This window comes from Microcaecilia unicolor, chromosome 3, assembly GCF_901765095.1.
Source record: "Microcaecilia unicolor chromosome 3, aMicUni1.1, whole genome shotgun sequence".
Taxonomy (NCBI): domain Eukaryota; kingdom Metazoa; phylum Chordata; class Amphibia; order Gymnophiona; family Siphonopidae; genus Microcaecilia; species Microcaecilia unicolor.
In genome coordinates this window covers 213,222,384-213,248,538 of record NC_044033.1, presented here as the reverse complement: position 1 = coordinate 213,248,538, position 26,155 = coordinate 213,222,384, and the positions used below count along the sequence as shown (strand labels likewise).

The 26,155-nt window shown below is 44.9% G+C and overlaps 1 protein-coding gene across 2 annotated transcripts; it reads left to right on the top strand.

The window, feature by feature from the left end:
• The first annotated feature begins 690 nt into the window (after positions 1-690).
• Positions 691-25,696, top strand: LOC115466273 (myb-related transcription factor, partner of profilin-like). Of its 2 annotated transcripts, XM_030197427.1 has the most exons (11): positions 691-757; positions 919-1,117; positions 4,513-4,614; positions 4,755-4,868; positions 8,745-9,215; positions 9,891-9,971; positions 10,073-10,606; positions 12,236-12,292; positions 12,378-12,478; positions 19,853-19,973; positions 23,816-25,696. In XM_030197427.1, the coding sequence occupies exons 3-9, from the start codon at positions 4,521-4,523 to the stop codon at positions 12,428-12,430; spliced, it is 1,404 nt and encodes a 467-aa protein (XP_030053287.1). In that variant the 5' UTR covers positions 691-757; positions 919-1,117; positions 4,513-4,520; the 3' UTR covers positions 12,431-12,478; positions 19,853-19,973; positions 23,816-25,696. The 2 variants fall into 2 exon arrangements, with proteins under 2 accessions (XP_030053287.1, XP_030053288.1); XM_030197428.1 differs by lacking the exons at positions 691-757; positions 919-1,117 and adding an exon at positions 1,593-1,667.
• Positions 25,697-26,155: the final 459 nt, after the last annotated feature.

Sequence of the window (26,155 nt, the reverse complement as noted above, 5' to 3'; positions counted from 1 at the left end):
TGAGAACGGCACAGGACTGTTTCTTTCCCCCTGGAAGGTGCCACTTTTTCCTAGCGGCGGGGGAGGCAGGGAAGACGCTGTAGCCCCAACGCTGGTCTGCCCCTAGCCGCTGCTCCAGCCCTGGAAGCACACCCCACATAACAGAAAAAAAAGAGGCTACACAAGCTTTTATACATGTAGCTTCTTTGCCTGTATAAAAACCCTATACAAGGGCCACTCTGAACATGTACAGAGCAGCTACACTTAGGAATTGGCTGTGTTGCACATGCTCAGCTGACTCTGGCTCCCCCCCCCCCCAGCTGCTGGCTGCTTTTGTAAGCAGCTCATTTGCATGCTTTGGCAATCCCTCTGTATTTCCAAAGCAGTAGATTTTACAGAGCGATTTTTTATGGGGACCTTGGTGCATCTGGGTCATAGTGGTCAAAATCCATCAGATTTCAAGCCCGTTGTTATCATTGTGGTCACAAATGGAGCAGCAGCAGCCTTTTGTAATTCTTGTGCAGAGCTTATTCTCCTATCGCCCTCACACTACCGACAGCTCCATTACATGTAGAAGGTAGGCGGTCCTTTCTGTGCATGGCACAGAATGCTCAATTTAATGCTAATGAGCTCCTTGTAATACATTTGCATGGGGCTCTCGGGAGACGCGACGGCACTGGTTAAAGCCACACAAAACCCCTTTGTGCATTACACGCTACGTAACACTCGCTTTAGACCGGCTCCATCCGGTCCGTCTAAAGCAAACGTAGCATTCACGGTAAGCTTTGTGCATCACTGCATCAGCAAGGCCGCTTTCTCTCCGGCTTTTAGAGGTGGGAGAGCGGCAGATTTGGCTTTCTTTTTGGTCAGACTGTGAATGTTGCCCCTTTAAGAGTAGCTGCCTTCTCAGATTTCTTTCTGTTGTTTTTTTTTTCACAGTTGCCTGAAAAGCGGAGCTGCAGGATATCAGTGGAGGGGGGAAAGAGACCTTTGGTAAAGAAATCGCAACCCTTTTTGCAACTTCCAGAGGCTGCTTGAAGCAAAGGCCAGAAGCAGGGGAAACAGGGTGGGCTGCCCGGGGAGTGGACAGAGGGTCTTTTCTCTGCAGCACAGTGCTCGGGATCTTTAGTGCCTGCTGGTAAGTCAGAGCTTTGCTTCCCCCCCCCCCCAATTAGTGTCTAGTCCTTTTTCTGAGCCCCCTTGGGCTTTGGTTCTGATCTGCTTCCTTTGTACCTCGATGAGGCCCACAGACTTCACACTCGTGCTGCTGCGATCAGACATGGCTTCCTGGTTAAGGTTTTTAGTTTATGGTTGCAGTCTCTTTGCTTTCTTTTTAAGAGGGCAGAGCTCTTGCATTATTGCCAACAGACATAGGCGAACGCTATGGGGTGCCTAACTGCGCGCATTTCCCCAGCGAGCGAGTTCGGCATTGCATTGCCTGCAGCCCTCCCTGTCCTTAGTTCCCTCGTGCAGCAGGGCCGATAGTTTATTACCTTCCTCCCTCCCAGGCTCGCGCTGTTCGGCGGCGCCATCAGGCGCTCTCTGGCCAGCCCCGGGGTCCTTCGTTCTCGCAACTTCCTGTTGCCTCGTGAGTAGGACAGGAGGAGGCGGCAGAGGGAGTCTAATGAAGTCGCTGCAGGGAGGGCAGGTGAACAGCGGAAGTGTAACTTTGTAGGACCGGCGAGGAGGTAGGAAGGCAATACGGGACCGTCTGCAGCGCGAGAGAGAAGGAGGGAGTTGGTGGAGCGGAGCATCATCATGCAGCCCTGGGCAGGGTTTCCTAAGCCCAGTCCTGAAGTACTCCATGCCAGTCAGGTTTTTAGGATATCCACAAAGAAGATGCATGACAGAGATTTGCATATAACGCAGGCAGTGTATGCAAATCAAATTCATGCACATTCACATAGAATATGCATGAAAAATTTGCATGGCGGCAGTGTATGCAAATCAAGTTCTTGCATATTCACAAACAATATGCATGAAAGAGATTTGCATATAATAGAGGCAGGTTATGCAAATCAAGTTTATGCATATTCCTTGTGGATATCCTGAAAACCTGACTTGCAAGGGGTACTCCAGGACTGGACTTGGGAAACACTGGATTAGGGTTACCATATTTGCCCTGTCAAAAAAGAGGACACAGAATAAAATGCAACCCCACCACCGCCCCACACAGTCACCTTGACACCCCCCCCCCCCCCCCCCCCCCCCCCCCAAAAAAAAAAAGCCAGATGCTACATGCAGTGAAAGTGTACTGGTAAAGTAATAGAAATGCATTTTCTTCTGCACTCGGCTAAATACAAAATGAAAAGATGTACATTTTGAAAAAAGCAAACATCCATGAGCATGTCCCTCCTCTCCTTTCCCTCCCATCCATGAGCAGCGTATCTACTACTACTACTATTTAGCATTTCTATAGCGCTACAAGGCGTACGCAGCGCTGCACAAACATAGAAGAAAGACAGTCCCTGCTCAAAGAGCTTACAATCTAATAGACAAAAATCCCCCCCTCTCCTCTCCTCCTATCCATATGTTGCATTTCCCCCTTTTCCCTCTCCCCCACGTATGTCCCCTCCCCTATCTTTTTTCCAGCCTTCCTTCACCCACACGACTCCATCCTCCTCACCTCATTTAACTTATCGCGCCCTGGTGGTCTTGTGGCCTCTTTGGGGCAGGAAAGAACCCTACTGTTTCCTGCCTGGCGCTTCCGCTGACCCGCTCTCTCCTGGCACTGCTTCAGAATGTGTGCCGAAACTTCAAGTGGTGGCCTCGCAGCGAGCAGGTCAGTGGCAGCACCAGGTAGGAAAGAGTGGAGTTCTTTCTTGCTGCCCCGAAGAGGCCACTAGACCACCAGGGTGCTATAAGGTATGGGAAGGGAGGGCACCCCGAGGCCCGCCTGCCTGCCTGTCCAGAAACCCAGACAAATAGGCAAGCTGGTAAAAATCGCCTGGAACACCAACAGTCCCCTGAAAAAGAGAACATGTCTAGGGGAATCCAGACATATGGTAACCCTACTGTGGATAGAAGGGAAGAGCAGCCCATGGATGGAAGGGGGAGGGGGCAGGAGAGGGAGGGATGGCTGGGAACGGGGGGAGGGTGGGGGGAAAGAGAGGAGGGAAGGGGCGGCACAGGAGGGGAGAGGCAGGGTGAGGACACGGGGTGAGGGAAGGGGGGCTGCCCATGGAGAGGGAACGGAAGTGGAGAAGGGCCTGTCCGTGGATGGAAGGGAAAAGGGAAGGGGGGGCTGGGGATGAAGGGGCGGGGCAGGGGAGGGTGGGGATAAGGGGAGGAAGAGCTTTTTAGTGGTGAATTCCATCCACACTGTGCCAAAGGATCCCCCGACTCTCATGGGCCTACTTGCAGGTTCGTAGTGGTCTTGTGGGTCCCCAGGCAGGCAAACAGGAGCAATCCTGGACACTCCTGCTCTTGCTGATGACATCAGCCAATATTATGCCCCTAGTGGTAGTCTTGCAGTACTACTGCTGATTGCTCCTGCCCGGGGAAACCACTAGACCACCTGGAGCATACTGATAGGTAGTCAGTGCATTTTCAGCTGAAACCAAAACTTTTCCCCCTCTCCCCCCAGCATCCAGTATCTGCCAGCTAACTTATATTATTGAATTTGGAAGTAGAAACAGATATTTTCTTTCTTGGATTTTGGCATAATTTTGTCATGGACTGTGCTTAGGTGTTGGAGACTATTTTTAGTGTGTTAGATTTCATCTCCTATTTTTAGTGTGTTAGATTTCATCTCCTCAGTGTGAGATATTATGTTATGAGAACGTGCTTATTAGCATTAGTCCTACCTACCTCTTCAGGAAATTCTACGAGTAAAATATACACTAATCATTCTGGAACAACAAAACACTACACAACCTCTAACTGTAATGCATCTTTTCATTTAAGAAACAAAGACATATCTTCTCCAGAAACCCAATGATTATTCCATACGTATTAATAGCTATCTTGCCAACCACTGTAAAACACAGCATCATACAATCTTGTAAATGTAATTGAATCGGTGTAATCTCTAACAACTGTTAAACGTAAGCCACATTGAACTGAAACTCATTTTTGGATAATTGTGGGATACAAGAATGAATAAATAAATGAAATAAGTATTGTGTATTCTATACAAGCACATTACCAGGAATGACCTTTTGAGGTACTATTTGTATTTCTGATATTTGATATACCCCTGAATTTTTTTTGTTCTGTATTTAGCATGAGATGATAAAGATGGAAGACTTTTTATTTTTAAGTTCAGTAACTGGAGTGTGTATCAACTTGGGGAATGTGAATCTCTAAGATCTTTGTACTTTGCTAAATTTGAAATAAAATGGAAAAAGTGCATTAAAATGGAATACAATGCCTCTCGTGTATAATCTTGATCATCAGGCTTTATCAAGAAAATAGATGGACTCATACTTCCCCGATCCATTAGAACAGGAAAAAGATGAATGCCCCCCCCCCCCCAATGGTTTTACAAGTATCATGTAAATATAATAGTTTTACTATTTATTTTATTAACAGGTTATTCAATGGCTGATCCTGATGTTATGGTGAAGAGTAAAAAGGAAGATGAGAAATATTTCACTCAACAGGGAAAAGAGAGCCTGAATGATCCCACCATGAGTAAGTAAATGCTTTAAATTTTCAGATCACAGGAGATGGGTCATTAGTATCAAAATTGGAGGCTTAAAATCAGTTTCCTAATAATAATATTATCAGATCCTAGGTGAATCCTTCTAGACATGTTTGTTTCTTCATCACAGGCCTTCCGATCATAACGTCTGTGGTTTCCCTGATTGTTAAACAAGAGGAAGATCCCTCACTCATGGATCATCTTAAATCAGAGTCAAGTGAAGAGATTCACCTTCCTATAACGGGTAAGTATAACATTTCTCCTTTATGCCTTTACCAAGGATTATTTAGTAATTCAGCACTGAAATGGTAAATATCTGTTATCTTTTCTCTTGGTCCCATTATCTGTTTCCCTGCTTTGGATAGGTAAGCTGACTGGGGGGGGGGGGGGGGGGGAAATAACAGAAAATCACTCGGGGCCCCAACGCTTAAAAGTCGCCGTTATAAACCGTGTGCGTTTATATCCGCAGTTTGAATTTACCGATTTTGAAATAGCAATGGATGCTCAGAGGATACAGGAACACAGCGAACATGACGCAAAAACAGTCTTAGACGATGTATAAAAGTCCACTTTATTAAACAAGTCCAATGTAGTAATTCAAAATGATTCGACACGGCCGTGTTTCGGCCAATCAGCCTGCCTCAGGAGTCTTAATGTTATACAAAATATTGAACATACAATTGAATACAAAGACACAATCGAATAATTATAAAACTAATATAACTGAAGTACAAATCATAAAAAAGCTAACGAAACACTACATAATATAAATCAAGACATATTAAAATCTCCTAGACATTAAAATAACTAAAGAAGCCTATGAAAGGGGGGGGGAGGAAATGTTAATTTATATTGATAAATAACGTAGGTTTTTAATTTGGTCTAAATCAATAGTCAATACATTAAAAATGTACAATGTGGAAAATATTTATCTTGATATGTTTGTTTGTTTGATTTATATTATGTAGTGTTTCCTTAGCTTTTTTATGATTTGTACTTCAGTTATATTAGTTTTGTATTTATTCGGTTGTGTCTTTTTATTCAATTGTATCTGCAATATTTTGTATATGTGTTTTGGGGCGTATCTGGACTTCAGCGGTAGGGGGGCCAGAGCCAAGGTGGGGGGCACATTTTAACCACCAGCACCACCTCAAACAAGTTTGACCCCCCCCCCCCTCGGGCCGTCCGCCAGCCATCCGTCGCCGTCTATACCTTTGCTGGTGGGGGACCCCAAACCCCGCCAGCCGAAGTCTTCTTCCTGCATTTGGTTTCTTCTGAGTCTGACGTCCTGCTGCACTTACAACGTGCAGGACATCAGACTCACAGAAACAGAACAAAGCCCTGCAGATCACAAGACTTCGTTCTGTTTCTGTTTCTGTGAGTCTGATGTCCTGCACGTTGTATGTGGAGCAGGACGTCAGACTCAGAAGAAACCAAATGCAGGAAGAAGACTTCGGCTGGCGGGGGTTGGGGTCCCCCGCCAGCAAAGGTACAGACGGCGTTGGTGGGGGGGGGGGGGTTGAGAGGGGTGTCAGCAAGGGGGTCCATAGCAGCTACACCCCTGTTTTAATCTAGAACATTAAGACTCCTGAGGCAGGCTGATTGGCCGAAACATGGCCGTGTCGAGTCATTTTGAATTGCTACATCATTTAGAATTACTGCATTGGATTGGTCTTGTTTATTAAAGTGGACTTTTATACTTCGTCTAAGACTGCTTTTGTGTCATCTTCGCTGTGTTCCTGGCTGCTTTACTACTTACTACTTTTAGCTTAGATTTGAAGACGACCAGAGATGGCGCTTGACGTACCGGCTCAGGAAGTCTATTCCAGGCATATGGTGCAGCAAGATAAAAGGAACGGAGTCTGGAGTTAGCAGTGGAGGAGAAGGGTGCAGATAAGAGAGATTTACCCAGTGAATGGAGTTCCCGGGGAGGAATGTAGTGAGAGATGAGAGTGGAGAGGTACTGAGGAGCTGCAGAGTGAATGTACTTATAGATCAATAAGAGGCGTTTGAACTGTATGCAGAAACGGATAGGAAGCCAGTGAAGTGACTTGAGGAGAGGGCTAATATGAGCATAACGACACTGGCAGAATATTAGTCGTGCAACAGAATTTTGAACAGATTGAAGAGGAGAGAGATGGCTAAGTGGGAGACCTGTGAGAAGCAAGTTGCAATAGTCTAAGCGAGAGGTGATAAGAGTGTGGATGAGGGTTCTGGTAGTGTGCTCAGAAAGGAAAGGGCAAATTTTGCTGATGATATAGAGCGAGGAACGACAGGTTTTAGCAGTCTGTTGAATATGTGCAGAGAAGGAGAGGGAGGAGTCTGAAGATGACCCCAAGGTTACGAGCTGAGACAGGAAGGATGAGAGTGTTATCCACAGAAATAGAGAATGGGGGAGGAGGAGATGTTGGTTTAGGGGGAAAGATGAGAAGCTCAGTCTTGGTTATGTTTAGTTTCAGATGACACTGAGACATCCAGGCAGCAATGTCAGACAGGCAGGCTGATACTTTGGCCTGGATTTCGGCTGAGATTTCTGGTGTGGAGAGGTAGTAGATCTGGGAGTCATCAGCGTAAAGATGATACTGAAAACCATGGGATGAGATCAGAGTACCAAGGGAAGAAGTATAGATGGAGAAAAGAAGAGGTCCCAGGACAGATCCCTGAGGTACACCAACTGACAGTGGGATAGAAGTAGAGGAGGATCCACTAGAGTATACACTAAGGGTACGCTGGGAGAGATAAGAAGAAAACCAGGAAAGAACAGAGCCCTGAAATCCAAGTGAGGACAGCGTATCAAGGAGTAGGCTGTGATCAACAGCATCAAAAGCAGCAGATAGATCGAGAAGGATGAGGATAGAATAGAGACCTTTTGGTCTGGCCAGGAACAGATCATTGGAGACTTTAGCAAGCGCTGTTTCAGTTGAATGAAGGGGGCGAAAGCCAGATTGAAGTGGATCAAGAATAGCTTGAGATGAAAGAAAGTCAAGGCAACGACAGTGAACAGATTTGAGCTTGCGAAGACTGTGTTCTTCTGTGCTCAAAGGATACTGCATGCAAATGAAATGCACAGAAATTCTGCAAGTAGCTCAGTAAATAATGCGCTTAACACATGCATGCAACAGTGTCTTGGTAAGCGTCGATGTTACATGCATGTCCAGAGAAAAAAAGCGACAATCGCGTCAAAGGCGTGCGTCATACATGTCCACCGCAAAAGCGCCATAAAGGCGATTGTGTAGGAAATTATTGCAAATGCACTTTAAAAGCCTGATATTTTTATAATACTGGCCTCTTAGCCGTTCACATCAGCTGTGCAAGCTTTTATGATGTTGCAGTAATCAGATCTTTGTGCATCATGGCAGTTTGCAGAGTTGCATCCCCTGTGGTTTGCTGCGGTTTACGGTGGGGGGGGGGGGGGTGTTGTCATGTTTTCCCACTTCAATAGTTTTCCATTGTGTTGGTGAGTGTGAAATATTTTGGGTGGATGGGTCTGCACAATGCCTTTGATCTTGCTTTTCTTTCCCCCGTGCAAGCTCAGCGTGTAACATATGGTTTTTCTTTTTTTTTTTTAATTGGTAAGAGGCATGGACAGGGGCATAGCTACGGGGGCAAATTATGTCCGAGCCCCTGGTTTTGCTGGCGGGGGTCCCCAACCCCAGCCAGCCGAAGCCTTCTTCAGCGCCATGTCCCTGTCCTGCTCTTCTTGCTCCTCCTGTCCTGTGCATGCTGACGCTCCTCAGTTTCACGAAAAGGAGCTTCCATGTGCACAGGACAGGAGGAGCAAGAAGAGAAGGGCAGGAACCCGGTTGTGCTGGAGACAGTGCTGAAGGAAGGCTTTGACTGGTGGGGGTTGGGGACCCCACCAGGAAAGGTATTTGTGAGGTGAGGGGGGGTGCAAGAAGGTGCGAGACAGCGGCAGGGGGGTGAGACGTGGCAGCGGGGCGGCACTCAAAATGTGCCCCCAACCTCGGGCTCTGGCCCCCTCCCACTGTAAGGTCTGGCTACGCCCCTGGACATGGAGGGTGACATGCATTGGTTGTCCCATACATGGGAGGGGGACAAAAGTTGTACAAGCTTACCATCTAACGTGGTTTTCTTTTTTTTCTTTTTTTTGTGTTGGTAGGAGGCACAGAGGAGGATATGCAGCAGGAGGAGGACCAAATCGATAGCCATACTTCCACCCCTAGCAGTATAACAAAGCGGACGCGTGCGCCAAAATTCAGCGACGATGAGTTGGATGTTCTAGTGCGTCGCGTCTGCGAAGACTTCACCCGCCTTTCTAAAAAATCCCGGCTGTCTGTAGCCCAGAAAAACCAGATCTGGAAAAAGATCGCCGAGGATGTGAACGCCCTGGGGATTAAAAAGCGCACCGTGAAGCAGTGTAAGCACCGGTGGCAAGATATCCGCGGGCGTGTCAGAGTAAAGTCCCGCAAGGCGTGGAAGCACGCGAATCGTACAGGGGGGGACCCTCGCTGCGATTTGAAGCTGACTTCCCTGGAGGACTGCGTGATGTCCACCATCCACTACGAGCAGGTTATGGAGCTGTGCGGTGGGATGGACACGGCGGAGGTGCCCACCAATGCAGAAGAGAATGGTGAGTTGGGGGAGGGGGGAACATTATAATAATAATAAAACTTTATTTATAACCCGCTATTGTATGGTATTGTATTATAACATTTATAATCCGCGCTTTCCCACTTGTCAGCAGGCTCAATGCGGCTTACATAATATAGCAAATTTACAAGATAAAGCAAAATGAATAAAACATCTAAACATATAAAGAGGTGGACAATAAAAAGGATAAGGGAGGAAGGTGGTAGAGGTAGGGAACAGGGAGATGGTGTAAGTTAGGATAATGTATTGTGAGTAAGGAAGAATGTATAATAATGGTTCGAAGAGGGATGAATTCAAAAGGATAAAAAACATACTTTAATTTCTGTCAAGTAGTAGATCCAGGTATCACAGATGAATATCTAATTTAAATCTCGTCATATCTTTAAAAGTCTAAGCGGGGAATAAATCACATACAAAATATAAAAAAATAAAGCAATAAAAATTATTTCTTTACACAACAAACTATAGAAAAAAACCTCTACAATTCAAACATACAGCAGATTAAAATTTACATGGTATTAAAATGATTTATACATCAGAGGAACCAAAAGCCTGAAGAAATAAATGAGTTTTCAATGCTTTTTTAAACTGGTCCATAGGGTGCTGGTACAGTTTTAAGTGTGTAATTGCAACTTACCTTGTATTTTGTTTGTAGGGAAAGATCCGGAGGAGGGCACTTCCAAAGGGGTGCCAGAAATGGAAGCTCCATGTAGCAGCGTGAAACACGAAGAGGAGGGTGAGTTGTGTGATTATGGTACGCAGGGGGTTTAGTTAAATAGGGTAGTAGTGGTATGCGATTGGTATTGTTTTTTTTGTTGTTTTTCTTTATTGGCTTAGAAACGGAGCCCTTATTACCCACCCAGGAAGTTAAAGAGGAGAAGGAGGAGGAAATTGTGACCGTCACCCTCCCCCCGCTGAATCCTGTGGCCAAAGAGGTACCCCAGAATCACCCGGCAACATCGCCTCCTGCTAGAGAGCCACGGCCTGAGCTGCGCCAGGTGTGGGAGAAGCAGCAGGAATGGAATACTGGCGTCCACAGGTTGCTGGGCCAGGTTGCCAATGGGGTACAGGCGACGGTCGAACAGCTAAAGTTAACGGGGAACGCAATATTACAGGAGCTGCAGGAGTCCAGGAGACAAGCCGAAAGGCATTTCGAAGAGCAGCAGAGACATTCCCTAATGCTGTGCCAGGAGCTGAGAGAGCTCCGGAGTGAATTGTGTAGCACACTCCTAGGTGCAGCGGGTAGGTTTTCCTTATCCATGGCTCCATCTTTCTGTCATGCGCTTTATCCACCCCTGGCTCTTTTTCTCTCCACAGCCAACAATACTGGTCAACTTCCTCCCCCAGCGTCTTCAAGCCTTGCAAACAACAGTAAGTATCTTCCACATCTAATATCTATCTTAGTTATATGCATTTTTGATTGTTAAGTTGTCTTATAACCTATCAGATCTTCCAAAATGGAATTCAAGGCGAGGTAACAAAAGAATAAAAACTGATGCAGAAATTGGGATGTTAAAAAATTAAACTTCTAAAAAAAACTAAAACAAAACTTAACTATTATAATTAAAAAAGAGAGATGTTTTTAAAGCGTTCTGGAAAGTAAAAAGATTCATTATAGAATGTAATTGTACTGGTAAAATATTCCAAAAACGAAGAGCAGAAAAAAAAAAGATACAGAAAATAATGCTTTAAATCGAAAGCCTTTAACAGATGGAAAAGCCAGTAGCAAAAAGTTACATACATTTGATGAAGCAAAATTTCTTTAAAGTCTTAAAACTATCTAAAAAAAATCAGCAGAATAGGTTCCATATAAAAATTGTAAATACGAGACACAGTACTTTAAAATGGATTCTAGCTCGAACCGGCAACCAGTGGAACTTAACCAACAGCGGAGAACTGCTTTCATAACGTGAGCAACGAAAAATCATTGTGGCTGCCGAGTTTTGAATCATCTGAAGTTTAGATAATTGTTTAACCATTAGTCCCACGTACAGGGAATTACCATAATCAAGTACTGAAAGAATCGACAAGTGCACAATAATTTTGAAGCTTAACCGCTCGCTGTACAGGAAGTACTGGCCGGCCACTGCGGTAGGTTAACGCAGGAGCCCTTACCGTCACGTCAGCTCACTGGGTTGGCGGTAAAGGCTCCACACCACCACCCCCCCCCCCCCCCGAAATGGCCACGTGCCAAGTGCTTTATGTGCCGCCCGGCCATTTCCTGAAGGAAAGCAGGACTTCCGTTTTACCAGGTGCTGCAAAAGGAGCCCCAGATTCCCAATCAACTTTAATAGAAAAAAACATTATCTAATGTAACAGTCTGTGGAATAATAGAATGGTCAAGCCCAGACCAAAGGATCTTTGTTTTATCTTAGTTCAATTTAAGTCTCAATGCTTTAGACCAAGCTACTATCTCTTTACATAAGTATTTTAGAGTAAAACGTTTCCATAACCATATCTACAAGAACCAAAAGAAAAATATCGTAAGACCAGAGTTTAACATTCGACCCCAAAAGAAAGTTGACCCAATGTACTCATATAGAAATTATACAGCACAGGAGACAGAGGAGAACCCGAATGCCAAGGTTTTGATAAAGACTTTTCTTTTATTACAGAATAATGTCTTTGGGTAAGAAATGATTTAAACCATTAAAAAAAAAAAAAAAACAAACTGCCAGACCAAAAGCTGAAAGTAAATTCAGTAACAAAACATGATTTACTGTATCAAATGCAGCTGATATGTCAAATTGCAAAAGTACCGTATTTCCTCCACAACAAAGAAGCTTTTTAACTTCAGAAGTCAATGATATAAGTAATGTCTCATTGCTGTGAAAAGCTTTAAACCCACTTTGAGAGTTATGAAGTAGATTAAACCGCTCAACATAGTTTATTAGCTGAGAACTAACCATGTTTCGAGTTGTTAACCCTTTAGTTTTTCAAGGAATGTATTGCACACACAAGGTCCTCCCTCGTTAATGCAATTTTTTTTAACCTTTATAGGTAACCCCTTAGCCACAGCCGCTCCCCCCTGTCAGAGCTCCAACCCCCTAGCTGCAGGTAAGGTGTCAGACTTACGTACCTCTGCAGTGTGCTACTGGCTGGCTGTTTATATGCATCTCTTAACGGTTCTTTCTACTTGCAGAGCCACAGGTCAGTCAAAACGTCCCATCGGATGGAGAGCTTGGAACAAGATGAAGATCGCCGGGTTGTTGCGGATTGTCCCAACCTTTGTTCTTTTCTACGGTACTGGACTTTTTAAAGTTTTTGCACACAAATGTAACATATAGCCATCATTTGCACTTCTCTGTTTGTTTATAATGTATATAATAATTTTTATCTGTTGTGTCTAATTACTCTGGACTTGTTTGCAAGACGTACGACTGCACTTAAAGTGGCCGTAAGGTTCTGGTACTGCTGTCTCCCAAGAAGGAATAACGCCAGTGTGGAAATACTTATTATAGATAATAATAATTATCAAATATAGGGATCCTTTTACTAAACCGCACTGAAAGGGGGCTGGCGGTAGATTTAGCACTTGGGTTTCCTGTGTGCTCCAGCTACTGTTTAGCCTTGCTTAAAAATGGCTGAATTTTATTTATTTATTGGGCTTTATTAACCGCCTTAATGAACAGATTCAGCCTAGGCGTTGTACAGCAGGTACAGTTTTAACATGAAACTTAAAATTTTGTTAACAGCATAACAATAATAAAATAACCAAGAATAAACATATATACATTAAATGAGGTAAACTTGGAAACAGCAAATTGAAACCTAATAATAGACTACCATGAAACAGTATCAAAAAATATACACATTTAACAGCAGTGGAATTCAAATACCAGAGATATCTAATATAATAATTCGCACCTCCAACGTTCTGAAGCTGACTCCGTGGCAGTGAAGCCGTGTAGTGTTCGTAGGGTTCGTAATCGCACTCCTGATCACTGCCCCGCCCTCGAGGGAACTCTGAGGCATATTTTCAAAGCACTTAGCCTTCCAAAGTTACATAGGTTTCTATGGAACTTTGGAAGGCTAAGTGCTTTGAAAATATGCCTCCCTTTGGTTTTGCTTCTGTTTCTGCAGTTCCTGTGGTCCTGCCCTTCTGCAAACAGGAAATGAGAGCGAGACCAGAGGAACAGCTGAAACAAGCGGAGTCTGTACTTGATGCACTTCAGTGTTGCCAGACGAGCAGGAGGTAAAACTTTTTAAACAGTAGCTGCCACGTACAAAGGGCTGGGGCACCCGCACATGTCCTCCTTGCTGTCGGAGGCCACAGAGACAGAGGGAGGGAGGCGCTGGCCGGCGGAAATGGGAGGGGGGGTCCTAAGATGAGGGGGGGGAGGGGGGCTGCGACGACGGGGGGGGGGGTAGAGGAGGGGGGAGGGAGGCGCTGGCCAGCGGAAATGGGAGGAGGGGGGCCCGGACATCAGAGGAGAGGGGGGCCCGGATAGAGGGGGGAGGTCCTAAGACGAGGGGGGGGAGGGGTGCTGCGACGACGGGGGAGGGGGGTCCTGAGATGGAGGAGGGGGGAGAACATTAATGGCAGAAGGTCATTACCTTGCTAGTGCCCGTTTCATTTCAATGAGAAACGGGCTTTTTTTACTAGTAATATAATAATAACCAACTATAATACAAGGTAAGTCTTTAACATAAGCTTGAAAATGTCAATTATGCCAATGTGTGCTTATGTGTAAACTCAGTCAGTGATTGTTTTCTGAAGACCTCAGTCAGGAGGAGTGGTGGATCGTGCGTTTATTCCACCAAACCCCTCTCCTATCATCACTGGTCTTCGTTACTTTTTTTTTTTTTTTTTTTTAATCTTTTTAATAATTCTTAGCTCTCTTTCTTCCTTGTATGTCAAACTCCCAATGTTTCACTTTATGGGTATTTTCAAAACATTTTCAAACATTTTTATTGTTCAGTTGAAACAAGTTGTCGGCTCCGGGGGAATTTTAAGTCCGACATGAAATCGTGTTTTGCCATCCAGCTGTATCAAGGATCCACCCCACTGGAAAAATCATATGAAAAAAATAAGCTCCATTTTGTGGTATAGCAAAAAAAAAAAACCTTAACAATGCGTTTACCTATAAAGCTCTCAAGCCGTCCTTGCCAATGCAGTAACTTCTCTTGACAGCAAAGATGGCGTTGGCATTTCTGAGCACCTGTTTTATATGAGATCATTAGTCCACCAATCAGAACACGGGACTGTATTAATATTATCCATTCCAACTCAGCGTTTAATCCTCGTGTCACTGTATTCAAAGTAAAAATGCAGAATTGTTCTCTAAAGTTTTAACTTCTGTTCCAAATTACCTCCCTCCCACCCTTCTTGAATCACATCGACCACCTGCCAACGTTTAAAAATGTTTTGAAAATACCCATAAAATGAAATCTTGGGAGTTTGACATACAAGGAAGAAAAAGAGCAAAGAATTATTAAAATGAGAAAAAGATTTTTTAAAAATAACGAAAACCAGTGATGAAAGGAGAAGGGTTTGGCGGAATAAACGCATGGTCCATCACTCCTCCTGACTGAGGTCTTCAGAAAACAATCACATTGGTATAATATAAGAAGAAACAAAGAAATAGTTAGGGGTAGAGAGTCCCAAATATAAATACTACACCAAAGAACAGGAGATTCTCTTGAAGACTGTAACCATTCAAAAAGGATTCTGTTATGAAAGTAGGAAAAAGCCTCAAGAAGCTCCCGGCTGTGCAATGAAGGACAGTACTTCTTCATCATTGGCAAAAAAACCTTCTTTTTAAATTGAAAACAGCAAACTTGTTGAATATTAGAAACTCCAAAACTGGCAAGAGATCAGTGAAAAGTATTTAGCTTTAACTGTCGAGCTTCTTCTTTCCAATTGTAACTGAAGCCAACCCGTGACCAACGATGGCCAACGTTTCGAGAGGCTGAGTCAGGGTCAACAGGTCGAGAAGATTTAAATTCCGTTCAAAAACCCTAACTCGGGGTTTCTATTTCTAGGCAGCATTTTTGCTTCCTAATTAGACTCCTGCGTACGACTGCCTAAACAAGCACACTGGGGGTCCACCGTTTTGTCAACTGCCTTTTGTGTATTGATCGATGTGAGGTATCAGCACCGTAGCCCATTGAAACAAGGTCAGTGGCTTTAGGAGGATTTGTAGACTGGGAAAGTAGTAACGGAGATTTGTGGACTGGGTGAACAGTGAATGGGGTTCCAGTCTCTGTTTTTAACTGCCTTCTCCCCCCCCCCCCCCCCCCCCCCCCCCCCCCATGACAGGCATAGAGACGTAACACCATCTCAGCAGGGGACACTGAGGTAGTCGGTGATTCGTTCAGAAGAGACGGCATTTCTACACATTTGGGTTGTTTTTTTTTTTTAATTAGTAGACCACTTAGTGTTATAGACTTCTGGACCCAAATTCAGTTTTCTTTTGATGGCAGTAACAGTGGAGGGGAAAATACTTGGCTTGGAACATAGGCAGGCCAAAAGCTTCCTGGAAAAACAGGGAGGCCAGACACCAGGCGTTTCTGTCAAGAGTATTCTGGTTTTCCCAGCGGGATTGTCTCTCCCCAAGCGCTATGACAGCTGTTAAGTGTCTGCACTAGGACAAGCTCACTAGCTTTGAAAGAGCTCCGGATTGGAGAATGACATAGTAACATAGTAGATGACGGCAGAGAAAGACCTGTACGGTCCATCCAGTCTGCCCAACAAGATAAACTCATATGTGCTACTTTATGTGTATACCTGACCTTGATTCGTATCTGTCATTTTCAGGGCACAGACCATAGAAGTCTGCCCAGCACTAGCCCCGCCTCCCACCACCGGCTCTGCCACCCAATCTCCGCTAAGCTTCTGAGGATCCATTCTTTCTGAACAGGATTCCTTTATATTTATCCCATGCATTTTTGAACTCCGTTACCATTTTCATCTACACCACCTCCCGCGGGAGGGATTCCAAGTATCCACCACTCTCCGTGAAAAAATACTTCCTGACATTTTTCTTGAGTCTTCCCCCCTTCAATCTCATTTTATGTCCTCTAGTTCTACCGCCTTCCCACCTCCGGAAAAGGTTCGTTTGCGGATTAATACCTTTCAAATATTTGAACATCTGTATCATATCACCCCTATTTCTCTTTCCTCCAGAGTATACATGTTCAGGTCAGCAAGTCTCTCCTCATACATCTTGTACCACAAATCCCATACCATTTTTGTAGCTTTTCTTTGTACCGCTTCATTTCTTTTTACATCCTTAGCAAGATACGGCCTCCAAAACTGAACACAATACTCCAGGTGGGGCCTCACCAACGACTTATACAGGGGCATCAACACCTCCTTTCTTCTGCTGCTCACACCTCTCTCTGTACAGCCTAGCAACCTTCTAGCTACGGCCACCACCTTGTCACACTGTTTCGTCGCCTTCAGATCCTCAGATACTATCACCCCGAGATCCCTCTCTCCGTCCTTACATATCAGACTCTCAACGCCTAACACATACGTCTCCCATGGATTTCTACTCCCTAAGTGCATCACTTTGCATTTCTTCGCATTGAATTTTAATTGCCAGACCGTAGTCCATTCTTCTAGCTTCTGCAGATCCTTTTTCATGTTTTCCACTCCCTCCTGGGTGTCCACTCTGTTACAAATCTTAGTATCATCTGCAAAAAGGCAAACTTTACCTTCTAATCCTTCAGCAATGTCACTCACAAATATATTGAACAGAATCGGCCCCAGCACTGATCCCTGAGGCACTCCACTACTCACCTTTCCCTCATCAGAGCGAATTCCATTAACCACCACCCTCTGGCGTCTGTGCATCAACCAGTTCCTAATTCACCACGTTGGGTCCTATTTTCAGCCTGTCAAGTTTATTCCAGAGCCTCCTGTGGGGAACTGTGTCAAAAGCTTTGCTGAAATTTAAGTAGATTACGTCTATAGCACGTCCATGATCCAATTCTCCCGTCACCCAGTCAAAGAATTCAATGAGATTCGTTTGGCACGATTTACTTATGGCAAAACCATGTTGTCTCGGATCTTGCAACTTATTGGCTTCCAGCAAATTCACTATCTTTTGATTTAGCATCGCTTCCATTACTTTTCCAATAACCAAAGTGAGGCCTGTAGTTTCCAGCTTCTTCCCTATCACCACTTTTTTGAAGAGGGACCATATCCGCCATTCTCCAATCCCACGGAACCTCTCCCTTCTCCAAGGATATATTAAACAAATCTTTAAGAGGACCCGCCAGAACCTCTCTCAGCTCCCTCAATATCCTGGGGTGGATCCCGTCCGGTCCCAGGTCCTAATCCAGTTCACCATTTCGGGTCCTATCTTCAGCCTGTCAAGTTTATTTAAGAGCCTCCTGTGGGGGAACCGTGTCAAAAGCTTTGCTGAAATCTAAGTAGGTTACGTCTGTAGCACGTCCATGATTCATACTCCTGTCACCCAGTCAAAGAATTCAATGAGATTCGTTTGGCACGATTTACCTTTGGTAAAACCATGTTGTCTCAGATCTTGCAACTTATTGGCTTCCAGGAAATTCACTATCCTTTCCTTCAGCATCGCTTCCATTACTTTTCCAATAACTGAAGTGAGGCTTACCGGCCTGTAGTTTCCAGCATCTTCCCTATCACCACTTTTGTGAAGAGGGACCACATCCGCCATTCTCCAATCCCACGGAACCTCTCCCGTCTCCAAGGATTCATTAAACAAATCTTTAAGAGGACCCACCAGAACCTCTCTGAGCTCCTTCAATATCCTGGGGTGGATCCCGTCCGGTCTCATGGCTTTCTCCACCTTTAGATTTTCAAGTTGTTCGTACACACTCTCTTCCATGAACGGTGCTATATCTACTTCATTCTTGTATGTACTTTTGCCAGTCAATTGTGGTCCTTCTCCAGGATTTTCTTCTGTGACACGTGAACAAAGTTTGTCCCTGTCTCCGTGAGCTCTATCTGATCCTGTCTGCAGAAGCCTCAAAGTTATGATTTTATATTTAATTATTTTATTGAAGTATAAAAAGAAACGATATTCTGTACAGCTGTCGTTTTATAAATCACAAACAATATAGAACAAGGATCAACAAAACCCCTGTTTCCCCTCGCAAGTATCCCCTCCATTATTGGAGAAACTTGAACAAGCCGAATTACTACAGAATGCTACGTAGAAAATTTGTGCTAACAGAATACCTCAGTCACACACACAGAACACAAAAGCCAATTACATAATAGCTAACAAAAAATGATAAACGTATAATAAACCAAAACCCCAAGAACCCACACCAAAACATAAAGATCACACATGTTAGGGGAGTTCAGCTAGGACAGCTGCCTCCTGTCCAGAGAGAGCCCTAAGCCTTCTGGAAGCTGAAGAAGGCATGGGATGGTACTGGGCTTTGGGGTCCCCACCCAAATTTCTGGCTTGGGCCCTAGCCATATCTAACACCAGCTCTAGCAGCAGACACATTTCAAACTGACATATTCTAATTACAAAATATATAATAGGTTTTTTTTCCTACCTTTTGTTCTCTAGTCATTTTATGTTTCAAATCATGTTTGGTCCCAGGCTCTTCTGTTTCCCTCTGTCTTCTCAACTTGCCAGGGTTTCCTGCTCATTTGACACTTCTTCTTTCTGCATGTTCAGCGTATCTCTTCTCTGTGTCCCTTATACTTCCCTGTCCAGCATCTCCCTGCATTCATCATCAACACTCTGTCCCTGTCCTCTCCCCCTTGTCCAGCATCACTCCTCTGTCCCTCTGCCCTCCAAATCCAGCATCTCCTTTCTATGTTCCTATTCTCCGCCATGTTTAGCATCGTCCCTCTGTGTCCATATACCTCATCCCATGTCTGGCATTGCCCCACCTGTGTCAATATACCGTTAACATGCAGCATCTCACCCTGTCTCCCTCACTCTGCTCCAGCACCTGTCCCCTTCAGCTTCCTCCCTTCTCTCCAGCTCTCCTCCAGTGCTGCACCCCCCTCAGTTCCAACACCCCTCCCCCACAGGTCCAGCACTTCTGTCCCCTTCAGCTCCAGCCCACCCTCCCTCCAGCACTGCCCGCCTTCCCTCACACAGTTCCTGCATTTTGTTTCCCCACAGGCCTGTTCCAGAGCTTTCCCTTCTCTGCCAGCTCCTGCCTTCTAACGTAACTTCCTGTTTTGCGCAACGTTTAGGAGGAAATATTTTTTCACTGAAAAAATAGTTACGCTCTGGAACTCGTTGCCGGAGGATGCAGTAACGGCGGTTAGTGTATCTGCATTTAAAAAAGGTGTGGTCAAGTTCCTGGAGGAAAGTCCATAGTCTGTTATTGAGATGGACATGGGGAAGCCCCTGGATTGGTAGCAAGATATAATGCTACTAATTGGGTTTCTGCCAGGTACTTGTGACCTGGATTGGCCACTGCTGGAAGCAGGATACCGGTCTAGACGGACCATTGGTCTGACCCACTATGACTATTATGTAGGAAGGGGAGTCCCACATTTTGAAGCAAACTCAGGACAGCACCTAATCCCTATTCATTCTAAAATAAGCACTTTCCAACCATTTCACCTGGACGCCCTGTTATAAAATGTCTTCTCCACGTGCCCTTTTCCATAGCTGTAAAGTTAATGATCATACTTTTATTTTTACCCAACAGATAAAGGATCCAAGAATAATAGTGAGGGATGCAGAATGTACATTGGACAGCAGAGAGAGAAATGGACACACAAAGACCCCCTCCAAGGACAGCCCAGATCCTTCAGCTGACTAACAAGCAGGTATAGTAGAGTCAAACAATTCCAGGTGATAGAGAGAAACCAGAGAGGAGCGAGACAAACTCATGGGGGGTCAGTTCTATAAGTAGGTGCCTCGGTGGTGTGTGCTGAACATTTACCAGTTCTGTAATGGAGTCTAGATGCACCTTAGCCATTATAGGAGACTTGCGTAAAGCTACTTGGGCACACCGAAATTTAGGTGGGACCAGTTACGCATGTCAGTGGCAGGTGTAGGTTGTTACATAAGTATTGCCATACTGGGACAGATCGAAGGTCCATCAAGCCCAGCATCCTGTTTCCAACAGTGGCCAATCCAGGTCACAAGATTCCAAAAAAGTACAAAATATTTTGTGCTGCTTATCCTAGAAATAAGCAGTGGATTTTCCCCACGTCCATTTTAATAATGGTCTATGGACTTTTCCTTTAGGAAGCCATTCAAACCTTTTTTTAAACCCTGCTAAGCTAACCACTTTTACTACATTCTATGGCAACGAATTCCAGAGTTTAATTACACGTTGAGTGAAGAAACTTTTTCTCTGATTCTTTTTAAATATACTATTTTGTAGCTTCATTGCATGCCCCCTAGTCCTAGTATTTTTGGAAAGAGTAAACAAGCGATTCACGTCTACTATTCCACTCCACTCATTATTTTATGTGCCTAAGCGAATCATGCGAACCACGTCACTGATAGTATTCTATAAGCTGCACCCATGCTTTGCCTACAAGAACGCCCCCTTGCACTTTTACACTATAACATTTGCACATTACCTTATAGAATAGCACATAAATGCCACTTAAAGCAGCCCTTACGCATGTAAGGCTCATGTGACTGCGCACCCAGTTACAGAATTGCCCTTAATGTATTGAACAAGAAAGAAATTCCAGCTACTGCCCAAATCTTGTACAAAGTCAAGAGACTCAGCGAAGAAAAGAGACTATGAGGGGCATAATCAAACGGGGCGCCCAAATTTTCATGAGGGCGTCCTCGCAGGACGGCCCCATAAAGGGGCATGGCAACCCTTATTATTGAACCAAGATGGGCGTCCATCTTTCGTTTCGATAATACAGACAAGGACGCCCAACTCATGAAATTTAGGTCGACCTTAGAGATGGTCATCCTTAGGTCGTTTTTGAGATGGTCGTCCCCAGTTTTTGGCGATAATGGAAACCGAGGACACCCATCTCAAAAACGACCAAATCCAAGCCATTTGGTCATGGGAGGAGCCAGCATTCGTAGTGCACTGGTCCCCCTGACATGCCAGGACACCAACCGGGCATCCTAGGGGGCAGTACAGTGGACTTCAGAAAAGGGTCCCAGGTGCATAGCTCCCTTACCTTGTGTGCTGAGCCCCCAACCCCCCCCCCCCCCAAAAAAAAAAAAAAACCTCACAACTGTACACCACTACCATAGCCCTTAGAGATGAAGAGGGGCACCTACATGTGGGTACAGTGGGTTTCTGGTGGGTTTTGGAGGGCTCACATTTACCACCACAAGTGTAACAGGTAAGGGGGGGGGGATAGGCCTGGGTCCGCCTGCCTGAAGTACACTTCACCCACTACAACTGCTCCAGGTACCTGCATACTGCTGCGATGGACCTGAGTATGGCATTTGAGGCTGGCATAGAGGCTGGCACAAAAGTATTTTTAAAGATTTTTTTTTGAGGATGGGAGGGGGTTAGTGACTACTGGGGGAGTAAGAGGAGGTGATCCCCGATTCCCTCTGGTGGTCATCTGGTCAGTTCGGGCACCTTTTTGATGCTTGGTCATGAAAAAAATGGACCAAATAAAGTTGCCCAAGTGTTCGTCAGGGACGCCCTTGTTTTTTCCATTATCGGCCGAGGACGCCCATCTCCTAAGCACGCCCCAGTCCCGCCTTCACTACACTGCCAATGCCCCCGTGAAGTTTGGTTGTCTCCGTGACGGAAAGCAGTTGAGGGCGCCCAAAATCGGCTTTCGATTATGCCGATTTGGGTGACCTTGCGAGAAGGACACCCATCTACCGATTTGTGTCAGAAGATGGGCGCCCTTCACCTGTATGTCAAAGTGCTGATAGTTGGGAAAACGTCATCACAGATTCACACTTTAATGAGTACTAAGGAAAGATTGAATCTTGGGGCAAAATGACTGAGAGATCAAGTCGCACGTGTATCCAGCAGTACCAAAGAGAGGGGTTAAAATATGCAGGTATCGAGAGTGAGAAGATCCCCTGTGAAACCAAAACCCATAAGGTACAGAAGTTCACCTGCCAAAGAAACCATTAAAATGTAGTCAGTATGGGAGAGGTTTTGCCTGCATGGCAGAGTGAGAGAGGTACATAAAAATTCACTCAGGGGGAAGACCATTTCAATGTACTGTATGTGAGGACAAGTTTACTAGGAGGTCAAACCTGAGAGTCCATATAAAAATTCACAGGCAAGACAAGATGTTTAAGCGTATTGAATGTGAGAAATATTTGAAACCGTTCAAATGTTCTGAATGTGATGTTTCGGCACTGCATCAAGCTTACAATATAATGAAATGACTTACATGGTAAAGAAACCATGGGGAGGCAGATTTTAGAAAGGACCTGTAGATGGGAATTCACATGTTGATTTCAGGATGTGTTACATTCTCATGCTTTTTTTTTTTTAACTCTGCCGGAAATAAAGCCCCTTGGAAATAGGAGTAGGGCTGCACGCCCAAGCCCCCCCCCCCCCCCCCCCCCCATGTCCAGAGGAAACTGATGTTAGAAGACTGCATATGGGGGTGGGAGGAGGGGGAATGTACTTTTCCTCTCACATAGATGTGGGAGCAACTTTCAAATTTGCTGCTGCATCTGTGGCACCAATGCCTTCCCCTCCCCCCCCCCCCCCCCCCCCCATGCAAGCAACACCCAATATCAGCCTCCTTCCCCTGAAGACAGGCCCCCCAATGAGGACTTCCCTCCTTCACAAAACAGCATCTCGTGCAACACCCTCCCCCCCCCCCCCCCCAATGTATTTGGAAATGCCCACCACAAGAAACTCCTCCCCCTGCACAATATTTTTAAAAACCTACAAAAGGATCCCTCCCCCAATCCCTACCCTGGCCTTACCAGGGTCCCTAGGATCTGGGAAGCCCAATCCCTAGTGGTAACACAACAATATTGATAGAGCTCACAGTGGCTATTTTGGATAAGAAGAGCATCTTGACGGGAGTGACTGTGTATTGCCCCCACCCCTCTAGACCTAAGGGACCTCTGGTAAGGTCAGGGTGGTATCAAGGGTGAGGGATAAGAGGGACCCCTTTTTTTTTTAAGATGTTTAATACTGCCTGATGGGGATTTCTTTTGGGAGGGAGGGTACCTTGTAGTGGATGCTTTCCTATAGGGGGGAGGGTGGTTTGCCATGCAGTGCTGTTTCGCAGGAAAGGTCTTCCTTGTCGGGGGGGGGGGGGGGTTGGAATTGGAGGGTGTTTTGTTGTCAGGGGATGCCTGGAATCAGGGGTGGTGGTAGCCAGGGAGGCTGCAGACATTGAGGAGGTGATTGGGGGGGGGGGGGGCAGATGTCTAGATTTACAACTGCCCCCGTATAGCAGGCACTTAGATATGCCTCAGGTCAAGTGTAAGTTCCGATGCTTATGTTTTTCAGTGCAGGCATGCATTCCCTATGTGAAATGGGGTATGCGTGTCTGCATTGTGGGCCCGCCCAGACCACTCTCCCCGCCGACTTACCATCTGGACATACTTAGCTTCATGCTATCTGAGGTTTGAATGCTGCCATTTAATCTTGGGGATGCTTTTAAAATAAGAACCTTAAGTGTTCTGAATGTGATAAAATGTTTTCGATAATCTGACTAAATTGCACAATATAATTTAACTCACACAGGGGAGAAGACAGTTTAAGTGTTCTGAATGTGATAAAAGCTTCGGTCTAAACGAGTACTTAAGAGGACATGAAAGGAACTGCACTGCAAAACTGACCCATTTGGAGAAATTTCCCCAAGACAATGTTCTGAATGCGATAAAAGCTTAAGTGTAAAACACAGCTTAAGAGAACATGAAAGAATGAAAAATTGCCCCCCAAGAAAAACTGTTTCAGTGTTCTGAATGTGATAAACGTTTTGCTCAAAAATGGAGCTTAAGAACACATGAAAGAATCCGCACTTGAGAGAAACTGTTTAAATGTTCTGAATATGGTAACAGCTTCAGTCTAAAAGTGTACTTAAAAAGACAAGAAAGCGTCCACACTGGAGAAAAGCCATATAAATGTTTCAAATGTGATAAATGTGTCAGACGAAAAGAAAATACGAGGATTCATGAACTTACACAGGAGAGAAAAGATATGAGTGTGATAAACGCTTCTATCAAAAATCTGATCTCAGAATACATGAAAGAATCCACACTGGAGAAAAACCATGTAAATGTTCTGAATGTGGCAAATGTTTCAGGCACAGACGCAGCCTGAGAATTCATAAAACTGAGCAACGGTTTTTGGCTGCCACGGTCTTGATTGAAAAGAATTTCCAAGTGCTCTTGTTGCCTATATATGTTTACGTCTTATGAACGCTAGAAGAAAGCTGTCTTTGGAACACAGCAAGTACTGTGCTAAGAGTTAGCAGTAAATTTGAGAGACTGAGATTATATTGGCCATGCCCTGGCTTAAGACTGAGGTTAATGGAATGTGCAAAACTCCATTTGGAGAGATTGTTCCTGAGAGAAAAATGATATATTTTTTAAATGTGATAAAAACTTTTACACTCGACATCAAAATGCATAAAGGAATCCACACTGGAGATCAGATAAACCACAGAAACCACTGAAAAAGTTGAGAGGACTAAAAATTGTAGGCTGGGCTCCTGAAGATAATGTACTATTATTATGCTATAAACCATGTATTTGATTATAGAGAGGACACAACTAGAACTGAAATGTAGAAGAAAAAGCTGCAAAAGGCATCTGACGCTAGAGGGCGAACAAAACTGGGGTTCTCGGTTTCAAACAAAACCACATCAGCAGCCAAAATTTGCCATATGGTTTTGGCTGAAAATGGGGCCTCTCCCACCCATTTAGAGAGCGGTTACTCCCAGGCCAGCTGCCACCACCACAACCCCTCCACCTTCCCACCACCCAAGGGCCCTCACTGGGCATACCTTTACATTGTCTAGTGGTCTCTTCCAGGCAAGAGCAGTCCCCATTTGCCCTTGTCCCCTCCAGTTCCTCAATCAAAATAGTTGCCGGTACTTCCTGTGGCACACTTGCAAGACTGCCATGGAAGGTCTCGGCAGCCATTTTGAGATTGGAGCCAACATAAGTAGGAGCATGGTTGCTGGGACGTCCTGCCTCATAAGACTGCTGTGGGAGGTCCCGGCAGCCATTTTGAGATTGGAACCAACATAAGCAGGAGCAGTCTCTAGTTGTTCGTGTTTATATTGGTTTCAATCTCAAAATGGCTGCCAGGACCTCCTGCGGCAGTCTCAGAACGATGAAAGTTGACTAAAACTGAACACACCTAACTGATGATCATGCCATCAAGGAACTTGAATAGGAAGGAGTATATACGTATAGGAGTAGAGAAAAAAGAAAACATCAAAAATCCAGCATAAATTTCTGAGAGAAAAAAAGACAGTTAAAGAGTATTATAAGAGACATAAAATTAACACCAACAAGTGCTCTGACGTCATAGAAAGGGATAAAAGCCCAAGCTCACAATTCCTGTACTCATGTAGCTTTGGAATTGTGGACTAGCTTTTTAAATACCTTGAAAACTTTGATGCACTGAAAAATGGGCTGCGGTAGTGTAGGTACATGTTACGGATGCGCGCAGATCCATTTTTCAGTGCACCTGTAAATAGGGCCTTTTTTTTTTTTTTTTTTTAAACATTTTTGCCAAAAATGGATTTGCGGCAAAATAAACATTGGCATTCGTCCATTTTGGGTCTGAGACCTTACAGCCAGCCATTGACTTAGCGGTAAGGTCTCTCGCATTAACCGTGTGGTAATCGCCTACATGGATCAAGTCAGAGTTACCGTCCAATTTTCGGCACGTGCCAGAAAATGAAATATATTTTCTGGTGCGCTTAGCGGATGCAACGTAAAAAATTAAATTACCACACGGGCCACGCAGTAGCCGGGTGGTAACTCCGAATTGACGCAAGTTAGGCGCCTACGCGACTTAGTGAAAGGGCTCCTACATTTGTAGAGCCAAAGGAAGAGTAAACCTTTCAGA